General features: G+C 57.5%; 1 protein-coding gene across 4 annotated transcripts in view; it reads left to right on the top strand.

The window, feature by feature from the left end:
- The window catches only part of KATNIP (katanin interacting protein), a 200,656-nt gene extending 186,080 nt beyond the window's left edge, over window positions 1-14,576 (top strand). For 2 of the 4 annotated variants that reach the window (XM_030871579.2, XM_060284723.1), the window contains 9 exons: window positions 749-914; window positions 4,188-4,345; window positions 5,850-5,914; window positions 7,259-7,369; window positions 9,089-9,228; window positions 11,106-11,207; window positions 11,778-11,938; window positions 12,062-12,150; window positions 12,683-14,576. In XM_030871579.2, coding sequence (XP_030727439.2) covers window positions 749-914; window positions 4,188-4,345; window positions 5,850-5,914; window positions 7,259-7,369; window positions 9,089-9,228; window positions 11,106-11,207; window positions 11,778-11,938; window positions 12,062-12,150; window positions 12,683-12,741 — 1,051 coding nt within the window. In that variant the 3' untranslated portion in view covers window positions 12,742-14,576. Of the gene's footprint in view, window positions 1-748; window positions 915-4,187; window positions 4,346-5,849; window positions 5,915-7,258; window positions 7,370-8,877; window positions 9,052-9,088; window positions 9,229-10,010; window positions 11,072-11,105; window positions 11,208-11,777; window positions 11,939-12,061; window positions 12,151-12,682 lie in introns of those variants that run through there. The other 2 variants (XM_060284721.1, XM_060284722.1) reach the window with 2 other exon arrangements.
- Window positions 14,577-18,313: the final 3,737 nt, after the last annotated feature.

Genomic DNA, 18,313 nt, shown 5'->3' with positions numbered 1-18,313 from the left:
GCCTGCGCATCCGGAGCAGTGAGAGGCCCGCGTACCAAAAAAAAAAAAAGAAAAAAAGAAAGAAAGAAAGAAGGAATAGAATTCTTTCAAAATGTACCATGGAGTCAATACATCACTTCATAGAAATTTGGGAAAATAGAAGTAGTCACCCCCCACCCCCTGACAGAAATAGATCTTTCACTTTTGCGTAATCTCTCCTGGTCCTTGTCCTCGTTTTACAGCATTAAAATCAGCGCCCCCGCCTTTCCCCGTTACTGCATCATCCTTGTGATTACCTTTTAACTACCGTACAGATTTACTGAACTTTTCCCTGAGACCTTTCAGGGTTTGCTTGTTTGTTGCTAATGTAAGTAGTATCTTGGTGCAGATAGCTTTTTGACATGTTGAATAAATTTTTCTTAGGGGGAATAAATTCTAGAAATGGGATCGCTGGGTTAAAGAGTCCTAAAAGCTAGCACACACCCGCATCCCCGCTTTAAAACCCTCGATGATGGCTTCGCTGTACCTTTAACCGCACAGACTGTTATTTTTCCCCTTGTTTTCCTATTCTGTCTAACTTCACACATGAGAGGTGGCTCCTCACTGCTGCTTTAATTAGTCTCACCTCCCCGTAATGAGCCGGATCCAGCCAGGCTCGTGCCAGGCAGGGGCTGCCGTGGGGACAGGAGTGGGTGTAGACCCCACACTGTGAGTTCTCCCGGCAGACCGGGCTGCCCCCGTCTCTCCGCTCCTTCCCCGCTGAGTGCAGGTTAATCGACGGAGCCAACATCACGATGGAGGATGAGCATATGTGGCTGATCCCCTTCTTGCCGGGGCTGGACCACGTGGTCACAATCCACTTCGACAGAGCCGAGAGCATCGCAGGCCTGCGCTTCTGGAACTACAATAAATCTCCCGAGGACACCTATCGAGGGGTAAGCCGGGCAACGGCAGCCGCGCTCAGTCCGCTGTCAGGGAAACAGCACCGTGATGAATGGCTGGCGTGGCTGCCAGAGAGGAGCATAAATCCTCCAGAACTTTCCAAATGAAGCTGGGGGAGGTTACAGCCAGGGAGAGAGAGCTGCCGCTGTTCCCTTCTGCAAACAGCAAATGCAAGCTACAGAGCCCGGGGCTGACTCGGAGAACTGCAGCGCCTTGTCTCTTCTGGGGGCTCAGGGGTCCTCAGCGGGCCCAGCCCCCACTCACAGGGGTCGGTGGCAGCCCTGCTGTTCACTGAGCGCTTTGGCGGCCAGGCCCGGGCTGAGGGCTGCTCATGCCTTTGTCGTTTCATTGGACCCGCATTCCAGCCTCTGGGAGGCAGGTGTTATTACCCCCATCTTTCAGGGTATTGAAAACTGAGGTTCAGAGAGGTCCAGTCACTCGTCTCAGGTCACACAGCTAGAGGCCCTGTCCACGTCTGCTGAGCTTGGAGCCTACACTCTTAATTTCTACACTATGTTCTTCTCCTTCTGGATGTGAAAAAGCAGGGGCCTCTGCTGGCATGTGGAAAAGAGCATCAGAAGTGCCCCCTTGGGGCTTCCCTGGTGGCGCAGTGGTTGAGAGTCCGCCTGCTGATGCAGGGGACACGGGTTCGTGCCCTGGTCCGGGAAGATCCCACATGCCGCGGAGCGGCTGGGCCCGTGAGCCATGGCCGCTGAGCCTGTGCGTCCGGAGCCTGTGCTCCGCAACGGGAGAGGCCACAGCAGTGAGAGGCCCGCGTACCGCAAAAAAAAAAGAGAAGAAGTGCCCCTTTTCATGGGCTTTTCTGACCTGTGTGACCATGAGCCATGAGACATTTGTCCCCTCCCACTACATGGAAGTGATGATGACAAGGTCACCTAAAATATAGCAATGCAGTTAGGGCCCCAAATGCACAAGGCTCTGCGTCTGAATCCCCCCCTCTGACCCTTACCACCTGTGTGACCTTTGGCAAGTGGCCCGCCTTCCCTGGACCTCAGTTTCCTCATCTGTAAAAGGGGGAGGAGGATACCTGCCTCTGGCCCTCAGAAGTTGACAGAGCCAGGACCTGGCCTGTGAGGATGCCGTGAGCCCAGGCCTGGGTCCTCAGTACGTCCAGGGACTTAAGACTGTGGGGGTTTATCACAGCGGCGTGAGCAGCCCCCAGCCCCCAGCGCTTGCCTTCAGGAGCATTGGCTCCCCTGAGTGTGCAGTTTACAAACGCCGCCCAGGCCGCCCTGGTGTCTTTGTAAGCGTGCTCTTGGGTCGAGCGCGAATAAAATGTCAGCTATATTGGCGTTAAAGAAACATTCTTTTGCCTCAACTCATGCCTCTGGGCCTTTCCCTTCCCTTGAGTGAATCCCTCTTTCCAGTTGAGCTTCCACGACCTGGATTTACCGCCTGGAAACGTTGGGCCCAGAGGCCCTGCTTCCCAGGTCTGGCCCCCACCAGCCTTGGTGCCAGTGATGAATGGCCACCATGGGAGCGGGAATGAGCGCCATCTGAGAGGGCGATCCCAGGGCGCAGAGTAATGGAACTCTGGTCCCTCCCTCCCCAGGGAAGTGCATCAGATGCCTACCCCACAAGGCACCACTGGGCACCCTGGCTCTGAGCCCCTGGCATGAGGTTAGAGCCAGGCCTGGCACTCCAAGAGGTGGGCTTCACACCCCTCCAGTGTGTCCTTGGGCAAATTGCTTAGCCTCTCGGAACTCTAGCTTCCTTAGCTATAAGATGGAGGTGATAATAAAAGCCCCTTCTGAGGCAATGAACCGGGGTCTGGGGAAGTCAGAGATGCTCCCAGGAGATGGTGGTGGCCCTAGAAGAGGGACAGGGACTTCCTGGACCTCTGCTCTGCTCTGTTGCCAGCTTCACTTCAGGTGGCTTTCTCCTCCAGGCCAACCCTGGCAGCTCTGGGCTTGCATCCTGCATGCTCCAAGCCAGCAAAACCCCAGGAGCCACGTTGCTCTTGCATCCACATGGCCCGTGGGTGACAGTTCTCTGTTTGGCCAGGCCTGAGTCACAGGTCCAGCCCTGGGGCCCAGGCAGGAATTAGGCTTGAGGAAAGCAGCGTGGAAGTGTAGTGACAGCTTTGGGGGCGCCATTTCCAGCCCCTGTACACCTTTTAGGTTATGCACCCTGTGACCGACTGACTGAGTTATGGGGGGGTGAAGAGCCCCAGGGTACATGGTTATCCACGAGACCCAGGACAGGGCCCCTTCCTTTCCTCACGGAGAAGCCCTCTGCGTCTTCCGGGGTGAAGCACCACCAGTTTGGTCAGCAGCTGGCTGGGCTGCTAACCATGAAGGTGGAGTGAGGTGCCAAGAAGCCCTGATTCCAAAATGTGGAGTCAGAGAGGGTACTGGCTTAGCGCCCTCTCTGCTCCCCTACCACCGCCCTTCCCCAGGGGAACGGAGCTGAGCCACCTCAGATCCTGCCATTAGGCTTTGACATTTACTGGCAGATCCTGGCCATCCGGCTGGCAAAATCTGCCTATAACAGGGGGCCATGGTGGCGCAGATCCAATCAATTCAGCAAGCTCCTACTGTGTGCCATGCCCAGAGGCGGATGTAGAGATAATCCAGCTGGGGTCTCTGCCATCAGGGGAGACCCCGAAACCATGGAGGACACAGCTAGGGAACACATGCCCTTCAAAGGACAAGCCAAGGGCTGTGAGAAGGAATATCAGGAAGGGGCCCATTTCTGTCGCAGGGGCAGGTGCTAGGAGAGGAGGTGAGGTGTGAGCCAGGGTTTGGAGAAGGATCAGTCCAGGCTAACACTGGTGCAGTGTGTATTTTGTGCAAGGCGCTATTCTGTTCTAGAGACTTTATATAAGTCAGCTCCTCGTTGAGCCCATTTAACAGATGAGGAAGTTGAGGCAGGGAGGTTAAGTAACTTGCACAACTACTCATGGTGGATCTCAGAGCAGCTGAGTCCACGCCCTTGACCACCATGTCATACCTCCTCAGGCCGCTGCAGCTGAGTAGACCGGGGAAGGTCTGTACGTGTCCACTGTGGCTGGAGCCTCACCTTCCTGCTCCCCTGCTCTACGTCCAGTGCCCAGCACAGAGTAGGGATGGCACCAGAAAGGGGACCCCGGCCAAGTGGTTCTGGCCTGGGAGAAGGGCCTGGGGGCTCTGTGAAGGCCCCCAGTCATACATGCCAGCTGCCAGCAGCGCCAGCCACGTCAGCGCTCACCACCCTCCTCACACTGGCTCCTGTTCTTCAGACTCGTTATTTCTGTTGTTTGCCAGGCTAAAATCGTCCACGTCTCCCTGGATGGCCTGTGCGTCTCCCCTCCTGAGGGCTTCCTCATCCGGAAGGGGCCGGGCAACTGCCACTTCGATTTTGCTCAAGAAATCCTCTTTGTGGACTACCTGCAACGCTGCCCGCTGCCCCCACCAGCCCAGAGGTGAGGGGAGCGGCTCCATGAATGGTCCCTCCCGGTCCAAGGGCACTGGCTTTGCATCGTGCTCTGAAATGTGTACCTAAAGCGTTTTGAAATGATGATCAAACACATTGCTTTTCAACTTGGCTGTTTTGTGAAGCTTAGCCAGGCCTCTCCGGAAGCCTGGGGGATGTACCCACCTTGTCTGGGGATGTTTGGCTTTCTCATAGTCTGGAGTGCTTGAGATTTTAAATGCTTCGTTGTGCTTCCTGCTGGGAAGAGAGGCTCAAGCCCGCCTAGATTCCAGAAATGCCTGCTGGCCAATTCGGGGAAGGGCCTTCCTCCTCTTGTTTCTGTATTCCTGATTTAGAAAGATTCAGAGAGAAAAATAGAGCCTAACGTTTCATGGATTCCCTGGGATTGCTTGGCCCGTCTCAGCTGCGTTAAGTTCATAACAATCTGTAAATGCCATGTTAAGTTTATTCATTTAAACCCCCTGATGTCCAAGTACCAGAGGCCAAGCTCTCAAAACAAAATGAGTTTCCCTCCACTGTAGCTGGGATCACTCCTTGGGCCAGATACTGGGGATAGTCACTTAATTATAACACTGCCCTTGAAACTGAAGAAAACCAGGCCAGGGCCGGAGGGCACTGGCCGTGGACCAGGGAGAGAAGCCCCGCGGGGAGGAGTCTGGAGGAGGAGAGAGGCTCCCTCCCGTGTGCCTGCTGTGAGCCAGATGCTTTGCAGTCATCCTTCAGGGAATCCTTCCAACCACCCTCTGAAGCAGGGATTGTTAGGCCCATTTCACAGATGTGGGAACTGAGGCCCAGGCGAATGAAGCCTCTTGCTCAAGATCATGAAGCAAAGACTTCAGGGCTCTCCCCACCTCTCTGCCTCCTCTCCCTGCCCGCCTCCCATCCCACCCCACACTTCAGCCCATCTGGCTGCTTTCTGGGACAAACATCAACTGTCCAGCCCCGTCCTACCTCAGAGCCTTTGTTCTGGGTGCTCTTCCGCTTGGAAGGCTCGGCTCTGACTCTTCCCATGGCTGCCTCCTCCTTAGCTCAGACATCACTTCCCTGATTACTGCCTGGGGTAGCCTGCCCCCTCCCAGCACTCTATCCCATTGGCCCATCATGAGTCTCACTCAGCTCTCAGAACAGTGTGGACTTACCTTGTTCATGAAGGGGCTAAAGTTGGGTGGGGTGATTAAGAGTGTGGACCCTGGAACCAGACAACCTCAGGTCACATCCCACTTCTGCCACCTCCCAGCTGTGTGACCTTGAGCAAGTGACTTCACTTCCCTGTGCTCCAGTTTCCTCACCCACAACAGGGATGTGAGAGTACCCACCTCCCAGGGTTGTTTTGAGGAATGCGAGTCAAACCCAAGGTGACGAGCCTCCCCCAGTAGATGGGAATTCCAGAAGCTTGTGTGTCCTTCCCCCACTGCCTCCCCGGGGGATAACTGACCAGCGACTAGGGCCACTGCAATCCTCTGCTTCCTGGTGCTGTTTTGTGTTTTTTTCAGACTGGACACAAAGAGCCTGGAGCGGGCGAGCATGGACTATGAGGCGCCCCTGATGCCCTGTGGCTGTATCCTCCTCCACCGGCCTCACATCCCGGGCACTGGGTCTATGCCCAGAACCCAGGGAGAGGGCGAGGCCCTTGTGGCCTCCTCGCGGGCCCTGACTTGGGGTCTGGGCCTCAGCTGCTGCCCTGGGTTTCAGCCAGGCCACAGCCAAGGCAGCTGGAGCCCATGCAGCGAAACTAAGGGGAGGTTGGGAGAGCTCCCGGGTCCCTGGGGACACTGGGTGCTGCTGGGACCGAGGAGTTCCAGGCCCCGCCCCCCTGGTGGGCTGAGGTTCAGGAGGCAGCACCAAGGACTGTAGCTGGGAGGGGCCAGAGAAGCTGGAACCGACCCGGGGACTGGGCTGGGGTCTCTCCTCGGAACCAGGCAGGGAGGAGGTGAAGAGAGAAGGAATCATAGCTCAAATGTGCTGGACCCTTTCTGCCGCCCGGCACTGTTTGCAGTAGATCGCCTGTATGAACCTCATGTGTTAGCCCCGTGAGGTGGGTACTGCAGCCCCATTTCACAGCTGAGAAAACTGAGGCGCAGGGAGGTTAACTAACTTGCCAGGCCACCTAGCCGGGAAGGGGTAGGACCGGGTTAGTGGACACAGACAGCCTGGCTCTCTCACTAGCCTGTTCTCCCTCCGGCTTTATCGCCTGGGGACCACCCTACCACTTCTCAGGCTTCCCGGCCTGCCTGCTCCTGGGGATTCTGGAAGCCAGTGGGGGACAGAGCTGAGGAAGGGCTGGATGCCTGGTTGTCTGTGTGAGGTACAGTCAGCAATGCGGGAGTGGGGGGGCGGTCACCCTGCCAGGGCCCATCCCCCCAATACTGTGATGCTCCCGCATCCCCCCCCCTCCCTGTTCACACCCTGCACACTTGAAACGGGTGGAGCAGGGAACAGGCACGCTGTTCGTGTCATTTTACAACCAGGGAAACTGAGGCAGGAGGTAGTTTGAGGCCTGGTCACTGTTCAGCTCTAAATACTGAGTTTGTGACAGATACGTCCCCCCTGCCAGCTCCCTGGAGCACACCCTCCCTGCCTGTCCTCCTACCTCCTGGGGCCTGGAGAAAGCTTTTGAATTCTTAAAACACACATACACACATTCATATGCAGTTTAAATTAAAGAAAATTTCATGCCACATACATTGTGATTGACTTCAGTCTCAAAGGAAAAAGAAATCATTTTTTTCTCTCGTTCATCTCTATAAACATGCATATATATATATATATATATATATATATATATACACACACACACACATACATATATATATATATATATACATATCCCTTTTATCTTTGTAATTGTTTTCCTCTGTTCTCCAGAAAATTAAGCCTGTTTTTCCTTAATAACATGTTGCAGTCATTTTCCAGTTTCAGCTCCTGACCAGCTGGGGTGACCCCTATTACATCGGTCTTACCGGCCTGGAGCTGTATGACGAACAGGGAGAAAAAATCCCTCTGTCGGAAAACAGTATCCTTTCTAGGCAGAAGGGGGACTCCACCCAGACTGCAGGGAGCATGGGAGGGTCAGGGGAAGAAGCAGAATCCTCGAATGTAGAGAGAAATGTCCCTGTAGGAACCAGACCTGGAAATTAAAAATGCCACTGGGCTCTACTTACAGTCAGATGTGACCCTTGCAAAGCAGAGAGAAGCTCCCAGGCACACCTGCCACGATATCCATAAGACAAAGAGTCTTGTGGTTCAGGGATTTGAGAGAGGCTACCACCTGCAGCCCCCTCTTGGAGAACCACAGACACTTTGGAGTTGTAAAGGCTCTGACAGGACCTGTAGGGAGAAACCTGTTCTATTGTGTTCAACCCAGTGTGTCCTGAATTTATTGACCGTGGAGCCCTTTGCTCACAGAATACCGACACCAGAATTAGCAAACTGTTAGCCCAGTGAGTTTTTAAATGTTTTGAGTTAGTCGCTAATATTTTTTAAAAATCAGGAGGTTTCAGATGACAACCCAATCTTCAGCTTCTCTTGAGAAGTTGGCAGTGCGAGGCCACAGTCCTGCATAGTGACGATGGCTGGACCTGAGTGTCTGCTGCCCTTTCTCCCCAAGCGCATCCACCTGGTTGATCCCAGTCCTCTACCTCCAGTTACCTCCCAGGCCCCAGAAACATAGTGTTAATATTCACCAAGGGCTCACTCGGTGCCAGGGCTTGTCCCATGTACCTCATTTGCCCTCACAACAATCTTGTGAAGTGAGGCACAGAGAGGTTGAGTAACTTACCCAAGGTCACACAGCCAGTGAGCTGGGAGTCTGGCTCCAAAGACCATGCTCTTGACCACTGAGCTGTCCTGCTTCCCTTTGATACAACCTGCCTGACCCCTCTGGGCTCTTGATCTGTGATCCCTGACGCACCAGTTAGGGAACTACCAGAGCAGGTCAAACCCAAAAGCCTCCCTTGCATCTCTCTGGGGTCCCTGGGTTCTGATTGGATCCTTTTCCGCTTTGTCCTGGTGGCACCATGCTCCTCACCTGGGATAAGTGATTCTTGGTGGTTTTGATCGTTATTAGTGATTCCTTAGATGTATAAGTCTTCATCAATTCTGGGACAGAGAGATGTTTATTCCCATTTTACAGATGAGGAAACAAGCCCAGAGATAGCCCATGACTTGCCCAAGATCTCACAGGCCAGGATGGCAGAGTCAGAGCTGGGACCATGTCCTCTCCGTCCACATTAATGCCCATTCGTTGAGTAGCAATAGCTGAGTCAGGCTCCGCCCCCCACATCCTTCCAGTCTCGGTAGGGTGGTCACATGCCAAGGCAGAATCCAGCCATGACCCCGTCCATCCCCTCTCAAAGGAAGACCTCAGAGTCTGCCCTCCACTCTCCAAAGAGACAGCAACAGTTTTTATTCCCGCCTCCAGCCCTTCCATGAAACCCGTCTTTTTCAGCCTGCTCTCTGCCCGCTTTCCTCCCCTTTCCTTGATACTGGCCACGCCTCCACTCTCACCCCGACTCCCGTCAGCCTCCTTGCTTTCATTTTCCCCAGAACATGTCTAATTTGGCTGTCACTCCTCTGGCTGCCCAGAGCAGCAGATGGCGGCTCTGCCCGCCAGGCGCGCCCGCCCTGGCGTCCCCTGAGCCGTGCCGTCAGCGTGATGGAGGCTGGAGGCCGCGAGAGGTGCACGGTGGTGAGCACTCCACTTTGGGTTATGAGAGCTTAGAGGCGTCTACAGATATCGCCGCCTTCCCCGACAGCGTCAACTCTCTGGAGGGCGTATGCGGGGACGTCCGGACCCCCGACAAGCTCATCGACCAAGTGAACGACACCAGTGACGGCAGACACATGTGGCTGGCTCCCATCCTGCCCGGCCTGGTGGGTTCCGGAGGCTCTCAGCCCTGGGGTGGATGCTGGGGGCGCTTTCTGTCCCTGGTCTCAGTGACACATCTTTCTTCCAGGCCAGGTTAACCTCGGACAAGTCAAAGTGCCCAGGGGCCGCCAGGAAGCCTCGGGTCTTTGCTAACACATCTGACAGGTTGGCTCTTCCTGGCCAGAGTTCTTTCCCTTTGCTCTGAGGGTGCATATTATAAGGGGACACCAGGGAGATGAAGGGCTACATTGGACTCTGAGGCCAGGAGCCCAGTGCAACAGTCCTGGGGGCTTGGGCATCTGTCGATCCCTGCAAGACATCCCTCTCTGGTTCTCTTTTCTGCCCCTGTCTCTCTCTGCAGAGTCTACTCTGTCCTCTTTTTCCCAGCCCCAGCCTCTCCACATTCACTGTTTCTGCTCCCTTTTTATGCCGCTGGGCACTTGACCCCAACCTTGCCCTCTCTCTGGCCTCAGACCTGCCTGGTAAGCTCTTCCAACCAACTGACTCAGTCTCCCAGATCTCAGACTCTGCAGTTGGTCCTGCCTATCTCTTTGCTCCAAGGCCTGATGGCGAACCTCGGAGTGGGCCTTTGCCCACCTGGGCCTGGTCGATAGTGGTAGAGAGGGAGGTGAGAGACCAGGAGATGGGAGGGGTTGGGTAGCACTCCCTAGCCTCTCAGTCACGGGGCCAGATGCCTGTATAGATGTGCAGCAGGGGCTGGGCATCTACCCCTGTGACCACTGGGTGGGAAGATAAGGGGTACATTTTCCTCTCAAAACCCTCACAGGAAGGGGCAGCACCCCTTCAATGGTCCATCAGCTTCCCTTGAGAAGAGGCCAAACCCCTCAGCCCCACCACTGCAAAGGAGAACCACATAGATCTATCAGCCCTCCGACCTGGGGCTGCAAACTGGTGGCCCCTGGCCAGTCCAGCCGGCTGCCACCTTGACCTTGGCCAGCAGGCATCTGCCAACATCTTTCACATGAAGGCCTCTGGGTGCAGAGCAGCTTCTCCGTCTCTCCCTCTTCTAGCTGGGCTCAAACATTTGTATCCAGTTGAACGCTGTGGGCAACTGAGTTTGAGGACCCTCCTCTAGACCTTTATTATTTCCATGGTACAAGCGGAAGGCTGACCCTGTCCACATCCCCCTACGTCCTCTCGGGGCTGAGACCCAGGGCTGGAACCACACGAAGTCTGCAGCCTGTGGCCAACACTGAATTCTTATGCTTCCTTCTGTCTTGCAAGGGGCCCCCTAATATTTGCGAGTCTTTGCTGGGGGTGAGGAGGCTGTTGGGTCCCACTTTACTAGCTGATCGGCCACGGATCGGGACACCTCCCTCCCCCTCCGCCGGCAGAGGTTCAAAGATCTCCACTGAAAATCACCCGGCGGTGCCTTCAAGGCCACTCGGCTGTGCTTTTCATTTATGATCCGGAGAAAGGACAAACAGGGGTCAAGGCTGTGCTGATTGCTCGGAGGTCGTGCCTCTTGACTCTGGAGCTGGGGACCGTTCCCTTGGCCCCTGGAGCCCCAGACTGTGTTTCTGGACCTGACGTGGAGGAAAGGGAAGGGCGCGCCCAGTTCTCCGCAGGCATTTCAGTGACGGCCATGCCAGGCCCAGAAAACAGGCCTTTCAACAGCCAGCTCAGCGGTTTGTTGCGAACGCAGCCACACGTGACCTGACTCAAGATGGGCTGCAAGGAGAAGAAAGGCGGCGGGAACCCCACGCACAGCGGCCCCGAGCAGCCCAGGCGGCCCACCTGGGCCGGCACTGCCTCGGGCACCCACCCCCCTCGCGCCCCGGCCCACGCCTGGCACCCCGGGCCCAGCCCAGTGCCTCTGTTCCCAAACATGCCTGTTCTAATTAGTTCTTCTCTCTGACAGGTGAACCGGGTTTATGTGATTTTCGATCGGCCTACCACGGTGTCAATGATCAAACTGTGGAATTACGCGAAAACACCCCATCGAGGGGTGAAGGAGTTTGGCGTAAGTACTTACTGGCTGCGTTTTTTGAGATAATTCTGCTCATTGGTAATTAGGCTGCCGGCAATTATCATTTGTCGCAGTTTGACTTACTTCTCTCGGCTGCAACTTTAGACACAGATGCCTGGTCCTCAGAGGCAGGGAGCCGTGCCATCCAACCGTGAATTCAAAACCTCCGAGTGATCGAATCATCACCCCGAGAAAAACAAAGTGGCTTTTCTTTCATCTTTTCTTCTTGAATTGCACTGGTGTAGGGAGGTCTTCCTGCCGGAGGCAACTCTGGGGTAGGGAGAGCTAGGGCCCTGGGGGACCAGAGACCCGAGTTCGCCATGCCCTGCCACATGGGCGAAAGATTTTAGCCCTTTGAGCCTCAGCTTCCCCATCTGCAATGTGGGGCTAATCCAGGCGCCTTTCCTGGTCGTCGTGAAGGTTTGAAGTCATAACACGGGCCGCGCACCTAATAAGCGAGGCTCTGAGCAGTGATGCACTTTGCCCGAGGTCACACGTGGGAAGGACGAGGGGGATGATGGACCACACGCCACCCTCCACACAGCCCCTCCTCTGTCTGTCCAGCTCCTGGTGGATGACTTGCTCGTGTACAATGGGATCCTGGCCATGGTGGGCCACCTGGTCAGGGGCATCCTGCCCACATGCGAGCCCACAGTACCCTACCACACCATCCTCTTCACCGAGGACACGGACATCTGTCACCAGGAGAAACACACCGCCATCAGGTGCGCCCCGAGCCCGTGACCTCCCCTCCCCCATCACCTCCCCTGCCGGACCTAACGAGGAAGGATGGCAGGGACACGCTGCCTGGAGCCTGATGGAACCTTCTGGCTTTTCCCTCCCTGCAGTAATCAGGTGGAGGGTCAGGACGTGCAGATGATGAATGAAAACCAAATCGTTACCAACTCGAAAAGGAAGCAGAATGCAGCTGACCCAGGTCAGCTTCCTTCTCTGCCCAGAGCACCCCTCCCACCCCCCTTCAGGAGTCTGGTCGGAACAGAGAAGGAGCTGGCAGCATCACACACTGTCTCTCGCCCCTGCCAGCTCTCAGACACCTCTCCTCCACCCAGGAGCCTTCCCCGGGGGGCTGTGGGGGGGCTGATGGGGGCAGAACCCCGGGAGCAATGTGGTGTGCTTCCCAGAAGCCAAGCCTTGCATGTACAGAGGGAAAAGGGCCATTAAGGGCAGAAGCGCTATATTGAAAGGGTTGTCCTACCCTGGGCCACTGGAAACCAGGAGAGGATGCACAGGGCGAGGGCTTCCCAGAGGAGGGATGCTCGAGCTGGATCCTGAAAGATGCTCAGGGTTGGTCAGGCAGAGGGAGCTCGAGGCTGCTGGGGGCGGAGGCCAGGTCTCCAGGGGCCGTGAATGGCAACCCCGGGCAGTCTGGATTTCACCCCAAGGGCATGGGGCAGCCCTCGGGGATGGCGGCTGGGTGACACTGCTCCCTCTGTGCTCTCCCTCGACAGCCTTACGCCCCAAAACCTGCATCAGCGAGAAGGAGACAGCGAGACGCTGGCGGTGCTGACCGCTGAAGGAGGGGGAGCTGGTCCTCTCAGCCAGGGTGGGGCTCCGTTACCCAGCCCCAACTCAGCACCCATGTCCCCCGCCCTCAGGCCTCCGTGTGGGCCAGCCCAGACCCCAGACCCCAGACCCCAGGAGCTGGAAGGGAGCTGCAGCATGGAGGGAGCCCGCTGGAGAGAAGGGACTCAAGGGGTGAATGGCCCTGGGAAATACAGGAGTTCTGGGCAGGTGGAAGAAGTGGTGTGGTGTGGCCTTCCACTGTCCCCCGCGGTCCTGGGGCCAGCTGCAGGGAGCCTGGGGTCCCCTGGCTCCATCGCTCTACCGTGAGATCCAGCAAAGCAGGGCCCGAGTCTGCTGAGGCCTGTCGTGGGATCCGCGGGCTCGGCCTGACTCCAGGCAGGAAGGTACCATGGCCAGCCATGCCAGGGCCTGGAGTAGGGCTGAGCGGGCGAAGGAGGCCAGGCGTCAGACACCAACGCCGACAGGCGTAGAGTCCTGCCTTCCGAGGCCCCCGCTGAGGGGCCGCAGCTCCCACCCCCACCACCTCCCCGCCTCATCTGGGGGCTGCGGAGCCAGCTGAGCAGGTGGGACTTTCCCCTGGACCCCTGCAGATGTCTAGCCTGGACTGTTACCACCCCTTCACCCATCCTGGGTCCCGCCCAGGCCCAGTTAAGAAGGAGGGATCCCCTGAGGTGAGCCGGTCCTGCAGGGCCTCTGTCCTCTGGTCAAGCCCAAGAAGGGATCTGCCAAGGGCATGTGTCCTGCTCAGCAACGGAGGGAGCTGAGCCCACCGGTGGCCTACAGCCGGCCCCACCCTGGCATGCGGAGCCTTGTCCCTGCGGTGCTGCCCGGCCCAGATAGGACAGGTGGGCAGCGTCATACCCCGGAAGGCCAGTAGGACACACCCAGATGCCGTCTGGATGCAGGGCCCGGGGCCACAGCCCCAGGCTCGGGCCCCAGAAGCCCCGCCCCCTTCTGCTGGAACTAGCCTGGAGCGGGCGGGGCCCTCACTCCCCGCCTGTCCGTGCCCTCGGTCTGATCCAGGCTTTTCGCGCTTGCTGTTTCCCTTTCCATCTGTCCTTGACCCCGTGTCCTGGGCATCGGGCAGTGAGGTTCTTGTTGCCGGGGGTCCCCACCCCTTCTCCCTCATCGAGCAGCTTCCCAGCAAGTTGGAAATAGGCCTTGCACCCCCCAGCTGCGTGAAGCCCAAAACGCATCTATTTCCACCCGTGTAACAAGCTCGGATCAGGGACCTAATTGGTTTCCCGGTGGTGGGTAATTTCTTGTTCCAAATATTAATCCGTTGTTTTCCTGGCGCCCGGCCCAGCCCCGCCGCGTTACTGTACTCTAAGTAGTTCCTATGCAACCAAAAGCCCCAGCAGATACTTCATGAGCTTTGCAGCTTCAGCCGAGCAGCTATGCAAATGCGCTTCTCATTTGGAGCGTGGGGCTGATGTGAAGATAAGGAATCGTTTCTCCCAGAGAAGATCCATCATTTCTGTAGCTTGCAAGCCCCCGGCTGCCCTGCTCACCCCCCAGATGTGGCAAGTGCCTCTGGGGCCTGGGGGCTCCCAGGAGACCTGACCAGCTTTTAGTGACCAAAACCAGGGCCGCGGGTTTCAAGGGAGCCCAGCCTTCCATCCCCACCGAGGCATGTTTACAGGTCAGACGTGTCCGGGAGCTTGCACGAAAACCGCACACACTTGCTCCCAGGATCTCAGTTGATGTTCAGAATAATTGTATGTACCATGCAATTTAGGGGGAGAAAAAGCTGTACAGGCATTAACTCTAAAATAACTTTCTATTTTTTTCTCTTGTAAAATCAATAAAAGATGTTGTTAAAAATATGGTCTGATGCACTGGATTTGGGGTCAGATAGAGGGAGCCTGTGCTGCCGCCAAGAACTGAGTCAGAGTCCACTGGAGGCTGGCTGTTCTGTTTTCCCACCTGCAAATGGGGTCGTGGTCCTGACCAGGTAATAGAAGCCCGTACGTTTATAGTGGTTATTACCTGCCTGGAACTAACTCATTTCATCCACATGCAACCCTGTAGGGTAGGTATGATTATGCTCCTCCTTTTACAGACAAGGGAACCAGGGCACAGAGAGGTTGAGTAACTTGCCCAAGACACACAGCTTGGGGAGCTATTAGTCAATACACAAATCCTGAGATAACCAAGGGAGAGCTGAGACGGGGTGAAATTCCCTGGGCCCTGGGGTTTCCCTTCAGCATGTGTGGATTCTGAAAGCCCAACCCCCGGATGCTGGATTGCTGGCTCCTCCTGCAGTTCCCCACGCCCCTGCATCCCTTAGGGGTGAGCATTGGCTTCTGGTTAAAGCAGCCCTTGAGTGGGCAGAAGGTTCAGTCGAAGGGGCCAGGGGTCTAGACTGCAGCTCGGTTGCCAGCAATTGCATTGGCACTAGGTAAGAGGGCCCTCTGGAGACCCCACCTCCCTCCACTGAACCAGTGAGAGGGGAGAGGGCCTCTGTCCTGCCCGAATGTAAGGAAGATGGCAGGGCCTCTAGGGGGCCCGCCCCGGCCCCTGCTCCCCTCTGAGTTCCTGTGAAGACAGAAGGGCCCTGCTCTGCCAGCCACCCTGGTGTTGCCAGGGCTGTGTCTCTGCGCCAGCCCTGGAGACCCTGAACGCAGGCCAGCCCTTCCCGCACTCCAGCTGTGGGCTGTGAGGCCGGTCGGGCATCCCAACGTCTAAGCCTGTCCAGCCACTAGCCAGGGCCCTGGGCCTGGGTCCCTGTTGCTCAGGAGCCAGGCAGGCAACGTCGGGGAGCAAAGCTGGCCTCCAAGGACCTGGTCAATAGGGCAGCACGGGCCCCTTCTAGGGGGCAGCTGCAGCTCAGCACCCAGGGTCCCGCAAGGCCAGATCTTCAGGGGTTTTAAGGGAAGCCAGGAATCCAGGTGTTTTCATTATTTTTAATGTGAAATCGGACTTTTAAATGTTGGCTCTAAATCGTTTAAGTAAACATTGAGTGAGCCAAATAAATCTGGTTACAAGTCCTGCACAGCCGACCGTCCACCCCAGCTCAACCTGAACGTCAGCCCTCCCTCCCTTCCTGGCCCCCGGGAGGTTTCGGTCCCTGACCCCTGGCTCGGTGAGTGCCCGGGGCTGGTTCCCCCCAGCCCTCCTCGCCTCTCCAGGGAGGTAAAGGGAGGGAGGGGATTATTCCTGAGGCCTCAGCCCCGCCCCTCAATCCCCAGGGGCAGAAAGGCAGGGGTCAGTGGGGTAACCTTTGCCGACTGGAGCTACAGTCCCCACCCCCAGCCCTCCTGGAGAACAGAGGCCTTCCTCTCTCTCCACATCCCGCTTCCTGTTCCCTGCATCCCACCCCGACCCTGTAAACACAGGGGTGTAAATCAGCCCCAAACCATAGCTGTCAGTTGGCACCCAGACCACGCAGGGGCTTGTTGGTACCCAGGCACGGTCTGCTGGGAATGAATCTTGGCCACAGCTGACAAGAGGATTAAGGAAGAGCAGGCAGAGGCTCCCAGGGGAGCCTCCCCTAGGCCTCTGTGCCCTGGGGACCTGCCTTCTCTGATCTACAGTGGGAAGGGCCTGCTTCTGTCTGTCTGTCTGTTGGGCTCCAAACAGTTCCAGCACTGGCACCATGACCTCAGAAGGGCCCAGAGGGTCCCGCAGAGCCTGCCAAGGCTGTTGTTTCTGTAGCCAGACAGGTGACAACTGCCCCATGCCCAGACACGTTTGCTGAGATGCCCTGGGTCCCTCCGCAGGCCTCACCTCCCACCCCACCTGGAGCCAGGATGGCCCTTTCCTGAGGCTCCAGGCACCCCCTGGCCTCGGAGTGGAACGGCAGCTCATGGTCCGGAGGCTCGGCCTCCTCGGGGTTGGGTGGCTGCACTGGTCTGGCAATTCCCTGCTTCTCTGGAAAAACCGGAAGCTCTGGCAGCTCTCATCCCACATTACCAGATGGTCCCCAAAGCCAGAGCTGGCCCTGAGCCCGGCAGCTCCTCCCGGATCATCACAGTCCCCACTAGCCCCTTTTGCCTCGCTGGCCTCAACATCACAACTCCACAGCATCCGACTTGGCACCCCTGAGACAGAGACAGTTTGATCATGTGGAAGAGCAGGGGTGACGGGGGGACAGTGCTGCAGGGCCCGGCAGGGGTGGGGCTCAGCCTCCTAGGCACGCAGAGAGCTATCCTGGGGGCCTGGGACTCAAGCTTCAAACATCCAGTCAGGCAACAGGCCCAGGCCAGGGGGCCGGGGGAGGCAGGCGAGGCGTCTGTCGTGTGTCCCAATGTGCCATGGGGCTGGCGGTCAGACATGTCCCTGGACCTCTACGTGGCACTCACGACACCACTTCCAGGTTCCCAGCCTCTGGGAAACTGCTCCACTCAGCCCCTGCCGAAGGGGCAGCCTTTGGTAGTCGTGTTCTGTGATGATAACAACAAAAATAATAACAGCCAACGCAGGCGAAGCCCGTACCAAGCTGGATGCTCTGGGGTTTCGTCACTGAAGGCGCACGTCACTGTCAGACACCGAGACCTCCAGGGTACCCTTTCCCCAGCGTGCTGCTGATGGGAGCAACGGCCCTGGGGCCAGCCAGCCGGGGCTCAAGTGTGGCCCCACCGCCTCCTAGCTGTGCGACCTTCTCGAGTGACCTTCCTTACCCAGGTCGCATGGTGCCAGCCATGCCTGCTCCGTGGAGTCGCTCTGGGTGCCCTTGGGGCATCTCCTGGGAGGGAGAGCACGCTGGCTAAGTTCCATGCTTGCCCTCATGTTTATTTATTTATGTTTTCGGGGGGTACGCGGGCCTCTCACTGCTGTGGCCTCTCCCGCTGCGGAGCACAGGCTCCGGACGCGCAGGCTCAGCGGCCATGGCTCACGGGCCCAGCCGCTCCGCGGCATGTGGGATCTTCCCAGACCGGGGCACGAACCCATGTCCCCTGCATTGGCAGGCAGACTCTCAACCACTGCGCCACCAGGGAAGCCCGATTGCCCTCATTTTATAGGTGTGCAAACTGAGGCTTTCACAGTAAGAGAGGGGCCTGGGGGCTGAGATGGGACCCCAGGGCTGCCCAGCTCTGGGTCGAGGCTCCTCACCAGAGCGGTGCGGCACTCTCTCCCGCTCCGCCCACCTGAACTTCCGGAATGCCCTCCAGCCTCAGCTGGTCGTCCTCAAAGGGCACTGGCCTTAGAGAGTGAGTGCTCTCCCCTCCCCCACCAGCTCTTGTCCCTGCTCCGAGCCCCTCCCTCGCCTCCTCTCTCTAACCCACCCTGCCTGCACCTCCCACCCCTGACACCCACCCACTCACCCTGGAAGTTCTGGGGGAGGGTCAGCAGGGTCCAGGGAAGGGGGCTTGGTGCACTGACTCACCATCTTGGCCTCATGCCATGGAACTTCTCCCAGGCAGAGGCCCCTTCCCGCTCCCCGCCCCCCAAGTCCCAGGGCCCCTCTCTCCCCAGTGTCTTGGCCAGTCCTGGCCGCTGCCTGCTCCCCTGCCAGGCCTCTGGCCATCCCCCAGCCACCGGCCTCCCCGAAGGCAGAGGCTCAGACAGCGTCAGTCCGGGGTGAAATGTGGCCCGAGAAGCAATTTCCAGGG

This window comes from Globicephala melas, chromosome 15 (genome assembly GCF_963455315.2).
Source record: "Globicephala melas chromosome 15, mGloMel1.2, whole genome shotgun sequence".
In the NCBI taxonomy this organism is placed as follows: Eukaryota; Metazoa; Chordata; class Mammalia; order Artiodactyla; family Delphinidae; genus Globicephala; species Globicephala melas.
The sequence above is the reverse complement of the archived record's forward strand: the minus strand, read 5'-3'. Positions and strand labels throughout refer to the sequence as shown.